Here is a 16,277-nt window from a genome sequence, read left to right as displayed (position 1 = left end):
CCATCTCTCTCTTATTGATACTTATAAAATTATCATTAATATTAAATACTTATAAAAATAAAGAGAGTAATGTTGTTATTTAATCTGTGTGCAATGAATATTTGAAAAAATATAACATTTATTTAAGCACGAAGCGAAGCAAGATATAGAGAAAACTTTTTCATTACTTTGTATTAGACTCTTATTTGTTACAAATAAAACAGTAAGTATTCATATTGGACTATAAAAGGCACGTTATTTTTGAATTAGTAAGGCTCAGTGAAACAGGACTTATAAAGCACACCACAAAATTCATTGATATTTTTCTAAAAAATTGATAATTTTTAGATTTATTTGAAACATGCATATATAAGGTGCGTACTTTTATTGTTACGATTTTATTTATTCCCTATGAATATATATACAATTGAATACTTTTCCTTTTGATCTTGTTCAAATTAATTTACATATTTTAATTTTCAAATATTATAAGTTACAGCAGAAAAACTTCAAAATTGACTGAGAATTGTAATATGAAATATCTTTGATGTCTTTGGTTTAAGGTATCGATAAATTACTCGATTTCGAACAAAATAATTGAACTATTCGTAATAAAATATTTAAATAACACTCTATTTAAAATGAAATAGATATAGTTATTAAGCATTTTTCTTCTTTTATTGTCTAAAAATTTTTATAACACAATTCTGTATGTATAATCAACGACAATTTTTCAATTATTTTCTGATTGTTATTTTGGCTTTTATTTCATAAAGCCACAGTATTAAAAAAGAGCGATAATAAAATGTATATTTTTATCGACGATTAAAATACTCTAAAGAACTGTAGATCGTCTTCTACCAAAATATCGATGTGTCATTCGGTTAATCGATATTTCAATACTAAGTCAACTCTAAGCAGTAAGCATTGCGATTTTGAGTTGTGAGACATTTTACCGAATAGACACTTCGTTTCTTTAGTGCGTACTGTAAGCATTCGATATTCCTGTGATCAAATTTTATATTAAAAATTGAGAGAATCGCGATGTTAAATTGCTTAAGCTGGATAGTATATCGTTGAAAGTGTAATCTTCACAGTTTATAACAAATAATACGAAAATGGACATCGAAGAGTGTCTTAAAGAGTGGGAAGATTTATTAGCCGACTACAAACGATTAGAGGTAAAATATTTTATTTTCAACTGAATTGTTTTTCGGAACTTGTAACATAATAACTACATTGTAAACGACAAATGCATATTACACAATAATATTTATGAAATTGTGTGTGTCACCTGGGCTATTTTACAATTTAAATTTTGCCCCAAATATATTCTTCACGTGTTTCCAGACGGTTAACAAGGAATATGCCACCAAATTAGAGGAAGTAGGTGAACTGCAGTCATCATGTTTGAAGGAGTTGACCCACCAGCGTTATCGGATGTCTATTATAACTGGCACCCTCAAAAGGTCAGATGAAATCTTTATATCAGAGATAGTTGTTCATAAACTAATTTTTTAAAAATAACTTTATATATACTGTTTTTTTTATTAAATTTATTATGATATAATATATATATATTAATATAATATATACATTCCTTTTAATATTATATGAACAAATCTGTGATTACAAAATTTAGATGTATACTTTTGCAATAGTAATGTCAGCTTTTTTCATGTAGTTTTTTTTAAAATTTAAATTGGAAAAAAAACAACGAAGATTTGGAAAGGAAAAAAATCCACAATTTAAAAAATTTAAAAGCAAAATTGATTCTGGCATATTCTAGTAATGATTTTAAATTAAAATCTTTAATCAAAAGATTAATGATGAATATATCACATTTATTTACGAACTTATCAGAGGTTGATATACATTGATTTGTAAAGTCAAATCAAAGTTAGGTCATTTGCAGATAAACCTTATCAATTACTTACTTCTATCCATTTAAACACTTCTCTGTTCAAACCTTATTTAAATAATAGAGAAAGTCTTATTTTAGTTAAGGGAAATCTATATTATGTATATAATTAATATATAGATGGATCGGTAAAACTTAATTCCATTTTAGATAAATATAGAATGAAATGTAACTCATTCAATATTTCATTATAGGATATTAATATTTAATTAAATACTAGCATATTAAGCTAAATGTATCCCAAGCCGTCCATATGCCTCATGCAGAAAATTATCTAACAAGTTGCCATTACTTTGTCCACATAAAATTTTTACATACACCCGATATAAATGTTATATAAAGTCATTTTAAATCTTTCAGGAAATTTTTATAGTGAATATTGTGTAATTTGTTAGTTAGGCTATTGTACTTTGACCCTTGTGATACACTATCAATGAATATACCTTTTATCAAAGGATTAAATAATGACAGCAGTGTAATTATGGACTTAAATTATGATTTTACGAAAAATAATATATATATAGAAGTATGTTATGAGAAATTAATTAATTGATTTTGGCTATTGGCCAAATGTAGCGGGTGACTTTTAAATTAAATGTTTGACAATGGTTCATAAGAGGTTCATTATTGAGCAAATCAAAAATAATTTGACTCGAGAGTTCAAGGCTCTGTAATAACGATGAAAAAGATTTTTTATTATCTGTTTCACATTTTATGCTACTGCCTATGAAATCGGATAGTCAGCGACTTAGTGCAATAACAAGTCGAGATCACATTATTGTTTTGCTAAATCAAAATCAACACTGCTCTTTATAGATAATGTTAACTCAGATACACAATCAATCATAAAGCTAATTAAAATATTACTTTGTTGTTTTTTTCTTTTCTAAGAAAAAATATTTTATTTTCCGCATAACTATTTTTTGTCTGTTTTAATATTAATGTAAGTTTGGTACTAAAAGCAAGTTATTTTCATCGGCCTGTTTACCTCCATACCTAATTACGATGGGTTTAGCCATGAATACTAATCAGATGCTAGAACATTTACAATATATGTTCTTATTACTAGTTATTTGTCTTTACTATTAATGTTAAAGATATTAAAACATTATTTGTAAATAGTTAATTAGACAAATAAGATTTTTTTAGATTGGAGAAAAAGGGCGTGACAAAGGATGAACGCATAGCAAATTTAGAAAAGGAAATCATGAAGAGAAAAGCCATGCTCCATGAAATTGAGGCGACCCTACCTAAACAGAACAGCATGTACCTCAAGATCATACTGGGCAATGTCAACGTATCAATACTCAATAAAAATGACAAGTAAGAAGACATTGTTATGTAAACGGTAACAAATTAAAAACAGATGTATCATAAATGTTAAATCTGCTAAATTTTGTAAATATTTTGTTATTTTGGATACAGTGAAAAATTATGAATTTTAAAGTATAAAAAATAATTTATTTCTTTGTCTCTACAAATTTGTCAGAGCACAATAAAAACAACATATCTGACGGTTACTTAAAACTAATCTAAAAAGATCTTAATCTATTTTAATTGTAACAAAGTCGCTATTGTGTTATATTGTTATTGATCGGAATGATATTCGCTTTTTGCTTTAAACTTTATAGATTAAATGTTGTATGAAAATCTTGACTCATTGTTTTTGGGATTTAGAAATTTTATTACAAATAATCTTTTATAAGTTGTTTACGAGTTCAAGATAAAAAAGAAAAGAAATAATTCTAGTAAATAATAATTTATCACTTTAATGAATGACTCATTTGTCACATATTTTGTGTGTTTTTTCCATATATGTATTTTGTTTCAGATTTAAATACAAAGATGAATATGAAAAGTTTAAATTGATACTCAGCGCTATCGCCTTTGTTCTTGCTGTTGCCAACTTATTAATCGACTTTAGGTAAGTGGATCTCTTTTGCTGTTTCCGCTAATGATGTTCTGACATTACAATAGACTATAGAATAAAAAATTAAATAGTATTTTTTTTATAATAAAATACAGTTATCTGTTAAAAATATTTAAACAAAATGTTGATATTTTTTTTTGTAAACGTAAACTTTTCCGTCTTTTGCAGTTGAGTGACAAAGAATTTTTTTTTTATAGTTATTTCATTTAAATGTACCAAGTAAATGACATTATGTAGAAAAAAAAACAATTGAATTATTGAATTATTGCTCCAGCGGACGTTATTTAAAAACAACCTCTACCGTAACTGCGACTACGTAATAATTGCTAATAGTATTTAACACACTGTGAACGGAATATTAAAATTGTAAATCGCCTGTTATAAGGAACTAGAGTCGTTTTGAGATCTTTGTTCAAGTACGATTTATTTCTGTTACTGTGACATCATTGTTTGTTAGTATCTATATCCTATCCGTCCCCTCGTAGAACAATAGCGGAAGACATCTTTAATCAAATGCAGATTGCATCGCTTAAATTGAAATAAGCGATACTTTTCAATGACCTTGTAATATGAGTGGAATGTACAAGAAAAGAAGGGTGCTAAAATTATTAATATTAGGAATTTTTATAAACTGCGTCCTAAACTAGAAATTAGTACGAATAAGTATTCAAAATTATATCATAATTTTGTACGTTTAATATTTTTTTCTCGAAACGAAGGTTACACGAACATTTATTATTAAAAAACCTTGAAATACTCGTTAATTAGATTAACTCAGCCAAATGTACTAATTTTGTAGGTGACCTATGAGAATACGTTTTATGACATGTGTTGCCCATCTAAAAAATATTATATGGGAAACTGAATTTCAACCCATGAAATTATATACGTTAGAAATACGAACGACTTTTGAACTTATCACACCTCTTTGAAACAATTGAAAGAATATTAAAAGCATTTTCATATATTAAATAGGCATTATCGTTGAGCTCAACGCTAACTTTAATTAAGGGTAATTCTAATATGTTCAGCTACCATGATAAGTGATAACATTACTTACAAATATAAGAAATTAAAAAAAAAAACATCCAAATGTTTTTTGAGAATTGGTTATTTTTATTTTTCAAGTTTGTTGACCTTCGTTTATAAATTTTATCATATATTATTATGGACAATATAAAGATTTTTTCCAATGAGTTATCATACAAATAAAATGGCTATCTCCTTTTTTATGTATAACTATTAATTACTACAAAAATCATTTATATATTTGATTTTTAACCTGCTAATAACATTATAAGGTGTTTTTTTTTACTTTTGTAACTAACCATATATAATTCCAGGCCGTTACAACTGATCCTGATATTCTTGTTAGTATGGTACTACTGCACACTGACTATCCGGGAGAGCATCTTGAAGGTGAACGGATCCCGGATCAAGGGTTGGTGGAGGCTGCACCACTTCATATCCACAGTGGTGGCCGGCATCTTACTCATCTGGCCGCAGAACGAACCCTGGGATGAATTCAGACATACATTTATGTGGTTCATAGCATACATAAGTAGGTTACAATACTCACTCTACTAAATGTATGTATATATTAAGATTAGATAGCGTTTTTTACAATTTATTGCTTTTTTGATAAAAGTCACTGAACTATCAACGTTTTTTTACTTATTTATTTAAACCAATTCTTTTCTATGTTCTATGCAAAATTTAAATATGTTATAAAAAAATCTTGTTTTGATATTATTTAACAAAATAATATATTTAAATATTCTATATATGAATTTTCAATGAAATTATGTTCCAGGTGTTGTTCAATATATGCAGTTCAGATATCAAAGCGGAGTACTGTATCGTCTGAAGGCTTTGGGAGCACGTCATAACATGGATATAACTATTGAGGGATTCCACTCGTGGATGTGGCGCGGACTGTCCTACTTGCTGCCGTTCCTCTTTGGTGGATACATCTTCCAGCTCTACATAGCTTACACTCTTTATCATATCAGCTACCATCCGGAAGCTACTTGGCAGGTATGTAGACTATATCATTTTCATATCAGTATATCCATTCCAAACAGTTGTGCTTTGATGAGAGATGTGCGGAATTTTGAAAAAAGTCACTAATTATGAATCATAAGTTTAAAATAAAGCATAAACCTGAGATATATATTTGTATCGAGACTTATTGACCTATTTTTTTTTAATGCTTTCTACATGGATGTTTAATAACGTATTTAAAATTCTATATATATTCCGACACATCTCTCATCTAAACGCGTATCTATTATAGATTACTTATAATATTCTTAACAGTGACATTATTACGTTTAATTCAAATAAAAAGCAAATTTCACTAAACAAACGCAAACAGGTGGCAGCACTAAGTATGTCGTTCCTGTTGATCGGTATTGGTAATACAGCGACCACTCTCATTGTGATCCCGCAGAAGTTGAACGAACAGGTACATGACAGCTGATGAGGGAAGCGCACCTTGATATACATACATAGAATAATTTAGAACGTTGTATAATATAGTACGGGGTCTAATAAGGTTGAGGTCGTATAGTGCAGGTTTCGTTTAAGTGGCATTTATTTATTTTTTATCTGTCAAGCTTGTAATAATTTGAAAGCTTCTAAAATCAAGTCTCTGCATTTGACGTTGTATCATTAATTAGTTTTTGTTGATGTTTTGTGATACAATGAAATGTCATATCTACAAGTGCTTCGCAGATGCTGTCATGGTTTGCTTCATAAATGTATACAATAGTGTTTTTTCTATGGACCAATATAATATATATTTTTTAAATAAGCATGTCATGTAGCTTGTAGCTACCTTTTATTTTTTTGCAGCTTTACCAAATTATAGAAATCAAGATTGAGGTTGTGATGGATATGAGCGGTGTTTTAATATAAAACCGTAACTTTGTATGTGCTTACGATTTTTTTAATACTTTGGTTGTTTTTATTGCATTAGATATACACCTTTACATTTTTAATTCGCAACGCCGATCTAGTCGTTACGTCAACGAATTTTTTTTTTGTTTATTATTGAATTGTTTACATATCGCGAGGATTGATATCTTGTTCAATACTAGTGATGTGCTGGATCGATGAAAATGTATATTAGTGGTTACGGATATTTGTTGACGTGGTCGAAATGTTCAAATCTGAACCGCTACGAGTGATCTTTAAACAATACTCGAAGACACTTGACGGCGTGGATTTTAAATTTAATATTTGTTTATTACTACTTCAGTTCAGTCAAGGACGGTCCTATATACAATATTTTATCTTACATTTGAATCAATAAAAAAAAAGATAAGAAGAATTCCACTTAGATACGGATTTTCTTGCCCATCTCATATCTACCGCTACGATTACGGATCCAGCACATCACTATCCCAGACATGCAAATGTTTGTCGTTGGTCTTATATATATAGTTATTATTAGTTTGTTTTTGTTACCACTATCCGATCTTTTGTCATTATATACACTCGCATCACAAATTGTTCACTTATGTCTAAGCACAAAATTGATCTGAGAATTGTATGTCATTGTTTACAATTGTTGTATTAATGATAATATCAAATAAACATTGAGTTGTAAGTTAACGGATGGACATTTTTATGGGAAAAATAAATTTCTGAACGCATCTGGTCTATAAAATTTATTTTGCACATTTTACATTTTTAACTGTCACATTATTTGTACTTTTTATATGAAATTTTAATTATGTATACTTTATTATTTGCTATGTATATATTAAAAAATTTTCCTTATTTCTGCTTCCTACTAGTCACGCAGATTTGATACGAACAACTCACTTATATTAATAAAGTTATAACATATATATTTTTTGTACTTAAGTTGTATTTAATTATTGTAACTCGGTATAGATAATATATTTATGATGTAGATAATAAAATAGCTTTTTTTTTAGTGGCGTTTTTGTTTTTTTAATTTATTATTATGTTGCGATATTCGGCAGGTAACTTACCTCGCAGCTTTGTTCCTTATTTTGCACTCCTGCAACATGTATACAATATGGCGGACATTACGAAAGAAAACTCAGGGCGGGCGAAAACTTCGCTACAAATTGCGTGCGATCGCTTACAGATTGTCTAATGAGCTAGCTGTTTTGGTACGTTCCCTTGATAAATACATTCGCTTATGGGACTGTTTCTGAGTATATATATTACGTATTTTGAATATCCGTAAGCTTTATAATGTACAGTTTTCGTAATGAGTCGAGCTAGACAGCCGCTAAAGCCGAACGTGTCGAACTATTAAAATTTTCATAAATTCCCTACATGTATGAGATATGTGTGTTGTATTTGATGGGTTAAATTAAATGTTTTATAATGTTGCTGTAAATATAATAAATCAATCGATGAGAAAAAAAAATCGGGAAAATCCAGCTCATGTCAACCAACCTAAGAAGCTGATAAAAAAAAAGACTACGAAATAGGTGCGTTATATTTTGCAATTTCTGTGTTGTCTTTGTGTATTTGACTAATTGTTCGTGCTTTTTATTTATTTATGGGTGTTCCGAGATTCTTAGTTTGCTTTTTTTTGGGGCTGTTAATTTTTTATATGTAGATTTATGTATTTAGCTGCAAAGCTACTTCTATTTCTCGTTAACACTGAGCATGCGCATGTTATAACAAATTCAGTTTTATTACTTTCATGAATTCCTGAGTTGAATGTAATATTTTTATATATATAAAAAAAAACTTTAGTATATTTTTTTTGTGTTCCATACTGACATTTGTTGATAGTATGTTCTTGAAAGTATCTTAGAGACACTTGTGTTCAATTGATTGAATTATTGCAGGATCAAAAATGGCGGCAAAATAAAATCGAAGCCAAGAACTGACGAGGACTTTAAGTGACGACGAAGATATATATATATCACCTTTATATGTGATTATTATACTATTTATATTTTGGTACGTTAAAGTATTTCTAGTATCGGTATTAACGTTACTAATTATGTGATTTATATGTAAATAAAGAAATAAACACATGTTTCAGTTATTTTGCAATTTAATACCGTCTATGTATTTAAACTCTTTTTTGAAGAAAAAAAAAAATACAATCGTATAAATAACTCAGGAACAAATATGTTATAGAGACCTCTTAACTTACCCATCGGTAAAATACTATATCTACAAATATTCTATGTTTTCAATACAAACATTATGTACAAAGTTAGTTACGCGTCCAATTCTCTTAATAGCGAAGTTAGTTTGTAAGTCACAATAAGTCGCTTCATAAACCTAAGTCGACGAAACATTTCCGCGGTTATGTTAACAGAAAATCAAACAAACGATCAACCTTTTCAGTAATCAGTATGAACTTAATTAAGCTAAATTCCTTTAACGCAATTTAAGATATATTTATAAGCGAAGACAACCTTCAGCTTATTTAAAAATAAACTTCCGAATCACTTCTGTGGTTTACGAATTCAATGAACTGTCCAATTTGAATTACATCTTCACAACGCAATATCTATAATGCCAAGGTTGTAGTCGCTGGTCACATGCTTCAGACATAAAAAACTTCAAACGCATAATTTTCACTCCCGACTATTAGAATTCCATATTCTGATGCTGTGTCTCTTCAAACGTTTTTCTCATCGGACAATGAAATAAATAACCGACAAGTACGTTCCACTTTTTTCTTTCATTTTCTCATTTATATGTTACAATATTTCAAAACAGCTCGGTATGTACAAACACAACTATCACAAACTTATATATTTTTTGAATTCTAATTGGCATAACTTAGCTGTGTCAGCAAACATCATAAACAATACAACCGAGTGATACAGAGACCAGCGGAGATGTTTCAGGACCACATCTGCAGCGCGTGTTGAAATCCAATGAGCGTATGTCAGCACAAGACTCACGGTTCCGTCGCGTCAAAGTTAATGAAATTGATTTTCATCATTTGTCACTATCGGCGTCGCTCTCGCTGTGCGAGTCCGTTTGTTCACTGTATTCTTCAAAACGCGGCTTCTTTATCAGGAGCCCTTGTTTCTGCAACTTCTCCAGAGCCTCCAAGGTATTTTTGTTTGCGGAAGTCACTTCACACTTCTCTTCCACTTTGCTGCTGGCGTTCGTTTTGACAATCTTTAAACCGGAAACATTGCTCAGTTTGCTGAGTTGGTGTGAACTGGTGCTGGTTTCAGATTTCATCTGCATCGCAGTGACGCCGGCCTTTCCCTTGACGGTTTTGGTGACGCTGGCGTATTTCGTCTGGCTCTGAGACGCGGAGTACTGGGTCGTCCCTTCATCATCACTGTCCTGGACATCGGTCTGGAATATCCCGGAATCCTTCGGTTTCTTGAAACAGCTGAAGTGCGCGACTTCCTCCGACGGTCTTTTACCAGTCTGACTGATGGCGTGCGGGGAAATTTTTAATTTTCCTATAGCTGCTCTTTGCGGACTAGATTTTTGGGGCACAGGTCTTCTTATCGCAGACGGACTTGGTAATGTGGGTCTTATCAAATTGGACGGCCTTATTGGAACCAGTTGATTTGAAGGACGCACCAGCGGTTTTGGTGATCTCACCGCCGTGCCCGTACTTCTAATTTTTGTTCCCACCGTTGGTGTGATTTGCCTGATCGTCGCTCTGCCCGGTTGGGGCAATCTATTTATGATTTTTTGAGGTCTCGCATTAGGTTTGGGCGCTAGCTGGCTGGTGCTCTGTACTTCTTCATTGGTAGATTGATTAACTGTTCGGATTGTTTTAGTGACAGTGGTCGTGATCTCCTCGATGATGGTTTGCGATTGGAACCTCTTCACAGTTTTGGTTACTTGGTTTGATGATGTAGAAACTTTTTGGTTGAACGCCTGACTCGCGGACCCGCCGGTCGGCTGCGATGTCTTGTTCGTCGGTAGCTCGTTGGTCGTGTTCTGTCTGAATTGCTTCAGCACGAGTTCCTTACTAGGGTTTTTAGCTTCTTCAGTGGTATCTCTGTGGCGGGAATGATTTGAACCGTCGTCATTATCACAATTCTTCGTTAGCGATTTAATTGTGAGTTCCTTGTTTAAATTCAGGCTTTCTAGACCTGGCGCTTTCTTTGTTGGCGCATCATTTGGTCTTGGTAACGGTGATGATTTTGAGTTATCGTATGTTCTGTCGGCGATGTTTTCATCGACCTGTTCCTGGTCGCTGTGTGTCCCGGACGGTGACTGCACCGTGGCGTTCGTGTCATGTTCATTTCCTTCTCCATCTGTTCCAGGGTCATCATGGACCTCAGTAATTCTCACATCGCCTTCATCGTCCGACCCACTGTCGAAATCTTGTTCATCGTTTTCATCGTCAGCGTCACTAACATCTCTGCTATCTTTATTTATCGGCGATGAGTTTCTCGATTTCACCCTTATATGACTTCCGAAGTTGTTGAGTTTATTTTGTAAATTTATGCTCTTCTGTATTTCCGGCGTCTGTTTGTTGAATTTTGTATAATTCTCGAAATTACTTTCGGCTCTATACGTCGTAACTTTCGAGTTTGTTAGTTGACTGCTCTTCACGGTGATATTTTTGCTTAAACTTTTCAAGGCATCCAAGGGCACATTATTTTTTTTCACGTCGTCCGACACCACTTCCGTTTGCTCGTTGTCTTCGCTATCGGAATCGTCAATATTAAAAACTTCAATTTCTTCGTAAATTTTACCCTTTTCCTGTTTGACATTTGTAGTTGTAATATTTTTATTCACTATGTTAGTCGGAGACCGCGTGTTCGCTTTACCAAGCGGTTTCGCTGTGACGTTTGTGAGACGTTTGAGTATATTCAAATTTGCAATTTTTTTAGGACATAACTCGCTTTTAGTAATTGCGTCTGATGATTTATTAGAGACTGAATTATTTGACTTCGTTGACGTTGGTGTCGAGGTCCTCTCTGTGTAGGGTGAATGAACTCGGTTTGGTGCGTTAGTTTTACTTGCACCGTCGTTACTTTGCGAGACATCATCACAGTCGACATCACTGCCCGGGTGACCGTTCTCATTGTCACCATCAGGCGCCATGTTCGTGCTAACCGACGGAGATTTTGGCTGTTTTATTGTGATTTGTTCCGATAAATTTCTCAGCGGTTTATCTAGTTTCGTTTCCTTCGCAGCTTCGACGGCTTCCTTGTTAACATTGTTAGCTTCGCTCGTTTTCAGAACACTCTTACTATTCACCACAGGTTTCACTGTTAATAGATGACTTAAATGTTTTAAAGCGTTTAAAGTCTTTAAAGCTACATTATCCACGTCTCTTTCGATGTCACCTTCGTTTTCTTTACTTGTATTAATACACGAACTGGTGGACTCGCTTATAATGTCATCTTTTTTTTGACTGGGCTGAAAATTGTCGGTCGCCTCACATATATTACCGCCGCCTTCTAAAATCTCTTCTGTATTATTCTGTCCTGATGTTTTTGGTTCCGTGCGATCGACTTCTTTTACACTACTGTTTGACTTTGGTATATTTGTCATATTATCCAAGTCGGTCTCTTTACAATGTGTAGTTTCCCCTACTTCTGAAACATCTTTATGGACATTACTACTTTCTATGTCTGTATTGTCATCGACAACACTATTATTTTCCTCTTTGGCTTCATTTTCAATAGACTGATTTAGATTTAGACTTTCATTGACATCTTTAGTTAGTCCTACATCAGGAGCTTTAGTTACCGAGTCCTGATCATTAGTTTGAATAATATTCTGCGCAACATTCTGCGGTACAGTCTTCTTGATTATTTTTATCTGACTATTTCCTTGATTCATTAATTTCGATATAATTTCGTTTGGAGAACTTGATGAATTCACTTTGTTTCTATTGCTAGTGATGGGTGTACTTATTTTCGCCGCCACGCCCTTAATGTTAGCGACAGGGTTGGCGACTTTCGTTTTAACTGTTATGCCTATTTTCTTCAATTTAGCTAAATCTGCATTCACAACCTTATTTACGACCTTCTTAACTTTAGGTTTCTTGAGTACGAACGGCGTCGGTACTTCCTCAATGCCCTGTACATCCAGACCGTCGCCGAACACATCTTTATTCATGTTTAAGAACTCGTCTAGTGTTATGGCTGATTTCTTTGATTTCTTGTGCTTTTTGTGTTTCTTTACTTTAACTTTTTCCGGCTCCTCGGATTCGCCCATGACGAGTTGGAGAAAACTGTCCTGTAAGTGATGATTGATATATTACTCGATCTAACTGACAAAAATTAACTCACTAATGGCTAAGCGACAAAAGTAACTAACAATTCCTTCTTCGTTCATATTGTCTTCGGGTTGCTGGTCATCTTCGACTTTCTCCATTATCGGTGGTACTGTTTCCAATGAGAACTCTGTGACCCCTTCCGCACTGGAATATTAACAGGCGTATTATGATCTGTTATATGCTTATAATTAAACATATTATATTAAAAAAAAACTACTGTTCCATCTTTGAAATTAATGTATATAGCTGAGATATATAGTTTACATAAAATGTACAATATATATATGGGAAGTAAGTTAGGTGTAGAACCAAACAATTACAAACCTTTCATTCTTTTCACTGTACAAGTCCTCAGTACTGTGGAAAGTCAGATGAACCTCGAACGCATCCAAGTGATAGAAGATGGCTTCACACAGCGGACATCGCAACACCTCGGTCGGACTTTGATGCTCATCAGCATGATCATCGCCCATATGTTTCTAGAACCACGAATATTACGATTTTCAGATTTTCCAAAACAATCTAGATACCTATATATTAATTTGTGCAAAAAAATTTGGTAGTTTAATTAAAAAAGACTAGAAGGAAACATTTTAAAAAAATTTGTGATTAATAAAAAAGTTATAATAAATGACGAATCATTAAGATAATGATTACATTCAAGAACATTTCATAAGTCTAGTTACCTTTATAAAGTAAATTATATATATCAGACTGTCTGTTACCTTGCAAAGTTTAATAACTGATAAAATTTTATTTAAAACTATATAAGGTCTAGAGGAGAGACTGTTCAAGTTACTATAATGTATAAAAATTTTTAATTCATATATTAATATATATACAACTTACATGTAGATTGATTTTATTGTTGTATTCCTCACCACAGAACGCACAATAGAATATTTGTAGCAATTCCTGAAAAGAAGTAATAAATCCAGAAATGTTTTAAAATCATAGATATAAAAATTACAATAGTGAAACTTTAAAGTAATTTAGCTCAAAAACCAAAATACAATACATTTATAATTATTATATTCGGACATAAAATAATATTTTAACTTCTAGTTAATGCTACAATATTTTTAATTTAACACTAGAAAATATTTGATGCATAACTACTGAATGTATAAGAATATATCTTTTTATATGATAAAAAAGAAATCAATGTAACGGTATGGTGAATGTAAAATAAGAGAAATATTACTTGTAAATTATTTGAAAAAAAATAAAATATTTTTTTTTACCTGATTGTATAGCTTTACTTTCTTTGATTGACCAATAGCCGGCAGCTCCGAGTCCTGTCTGTGGAAGAACTTGTTGTGATACAGCATAGCTGGTGCTACATAGAATGCAACTTCACAGCACTCACAATAAAAATCTCTTGTGTCATTTGTGGGTTCACCATCGTGGTTTGTTTGAATGTGTTTATTGAAAAGATGCTGAAAATATAGACAAATCTACATCACAATGTGGATTAACACACTTCATTATACCAGGATCTCCTAGTGAATTGTGTTAAACATCTGCACTATCAACAAAACAAGTCAAATAAGAAGTACAGAGCGACGAATAAAATATTCATATTTAAAAATTTGTTTGTACCTTCATTGTAAAGACTTTACCACAGAATGAGCAAAAGTATTTTGCATCGTGGTCTGGATGTACTTTATGCTTATGAGTTATTGCTTTCGATATAGTTGGGAACACTTCTTCACACACATCACATCCAACCATTTCATTTTCCTCTACCGGTTTCTCAGTACTTGATTCTTCATTCGATGTGCGCCCTCTTGACTTTGATATTTTATTAAATTTTGGATCCCCATGTTTTCTGTAACGTAATTAAAATAATTATAACATATCACCCGGTTATATTTAAGTTTAAGATTTGATACTTTTTAACTATATTTAATGATACCTGAAATGTATTTGTAATGCCTCTTTATCATCGAATATCTCTTTGCAAAACACACAATCATATTTCTGTTCTGTCGTCATTATGAAAAATGTAGAAATTGTTTTATTACAAATTTTTATTTATTAGCTTATAAAGCGTCTCAATTTTCGCTTTATAACTTTATTAAAACTAAGTGTCACCATTCTCATTTAGGTCAGTAATATTCGACATTTAACTCAGTTCTCATAATTCTTATTATAAGAAGACTTAATATTATATTTAGTTTATAAATAACAATCTAAACTTCAACACCACAAACATAAAATTTAGCCAATACAAGCCATATTGCCATTTCCATTGTTGCCAGTTGACACGTAAAAAAAATACAGTGACAACTATTGGTTATAGGGTAAAATATAATCTAAACTACAGTTCTTTTTTTACGTAAATTCCTCTTTTTGATCTTATAGACTCTCATTTAAGTTGTAGTTTTAAGACCTAAAAAATCAGTATTGTATTGTATTAAAGTTTTTTATATAAATTTTAACATTATAGAACACACTATGTGTCAATCGATAATTAACCGACACTTTTTGTTGTTATTTATCATTCAGTCATAATTAATAAATCAACTTTGAGTATAAATAAAATTAACATATTTCGACATTAGAGTTACGAAGTTATTGGAGAGGGCAAACAGACATCAGTCATATGGAAACTTTGTTGTTGAATCGATGACTTTGATTGCATAATATATTATACAATTATAACTTAATAAATTAGAGTACAAGCTGCAAAATCAAGTAAAAAAATAGTGTATTTCCTCAAATCAAAAGGAATTTGTACTGGCCCCGTGTCATTGATTAATTATGATTTTATAATCTGATTTTGATTTATAATATAGATTTTTTATATAAAGAATATGAAGCCGTAGCTTGAAAAATAAATAAATATATACAGAATATTTATCTTGTGACAAATATCTTTTATAATTTGACAACTAGACAAATCACAACTCAGTCGACAACACCATGACAGCCACAACAAGCGTCATTAAATAAAGACAAATGTATGAAATCCTTTTTTGGTTTTCGATGTAACAAAATAAAAAAAAAAAATGGTTATATATTACAGACCAGTGTATCTTTCCCATAAGGCATAAATCATGACAAAAGTCGAAGATTTGTCTATTTTTTTTAACATAAGAATGTCCGTATTCACAAAACCTTTTAATACGTATTAAGACGAATATCTAAGTATATGTTATATTTTAAGTATACAGATGCTATAAAACTTCTATTTTGGAACACTTTCTAATAGGGTA

The 16,277-nt window shown here is 31.6% G+C and overlaps 2 protein-coding genes across 4 annotated transcripts; one reads left to right on the top strand and one right to left on the bottom strand.

The window, feature by feature from the left end:
• The first annotated feature begins 894 nt into the window (after nucleotides 1–894).
• On the top strand, nucleotides 895–8,887 carry LOC116770056 (transmembrane protein 120 homolog). Of its 3 annotated transcripts, XM_061527708.1 has the most exons (9): nucleotides 895–1,160; nucleotides 1,330–1,448; nucleotides 3,050–3,223; nucleotides 3,732–3,824; nucleotides 5,174–5,391; nucleotides 5,644–5,867; nucleotides 6,208–6,297; nucleotides 7,826–7,978; nucleotides 8,672–8,887. In XM_061527708.1, the coding sequence occupies exons 1-9, from the start codon at nucleotides 1,098–1,100 to the stop codon at nucleotides 8,711–8,713; spliced, it is 1,176 nt and encodes a 391-aa protein (XP_061383692.1). In that variant the 5' UTR covers nucleotides 895–1,097; the 3' UTR covers nucleotides 8,714–8,887. The 3 variants fall into 3 exon arrangements, with proteins under 3 accessions (XP_061383692.1, XP_061383694.1, XP_061383693.1); XM_061527710.1 differs by lacking the exon at nucleotides 7,826–7,978; XM_061527709.1 differs by lacking the exon at nucleotides 6,208–6,297 and having other exon boundaries at nucleotides 896–1,160.
• On the bottom strand, nucleotides 8,866–15,310 carry LOC116770437 (uncharacterized). The gene is made up of 7 exons (XM_061527705.1): nucleotides 14,975–15,310; nucleotides 14,659–14,887; nucleotides 14,301–14,495; nucleotides 13,906–13,971; nucleotides 13,381–13,535; nucleotides 13,098–13,200; nucleotides 8,866–13,016 (listed from the first exon to the last, which is right to left on the bottom strand). The coding sequence occupies exons 1-7, from the start codon at nucleotides 15,052–15,054 to the stop codon at nucleotides 9,786–9,788; spliced, it is 4,059 nt and encodes a 1,352-aa protein (XP_061383689.1). The 5' UTR covers nucleotides 15,055–15,310; the 3' UTR covers nucleotides 8,866–9,785.
• Between the last annotated feature and the right edge of the window lie 967 nt (nucleotides 15,311–16,277).

This window comes from Danaus plexippus (assembly GCF_018135715.1).
Source record: "Danaus plexippus chromosome 13 unlocalized genomic scaffold, MEX_DaPlex mxdp_15, whole genome shotgun sequence".
NCBI lineage: Eukaryota > Metazoa > Arthropoda > Insecta > Lepidoptera > Nymphalidae > Danaus > Danaus plexippus.
Note: the sequence above shows the minus strand (reverse complement) of the source record. Positions and strands in the feature narration are given on the sequence as shown.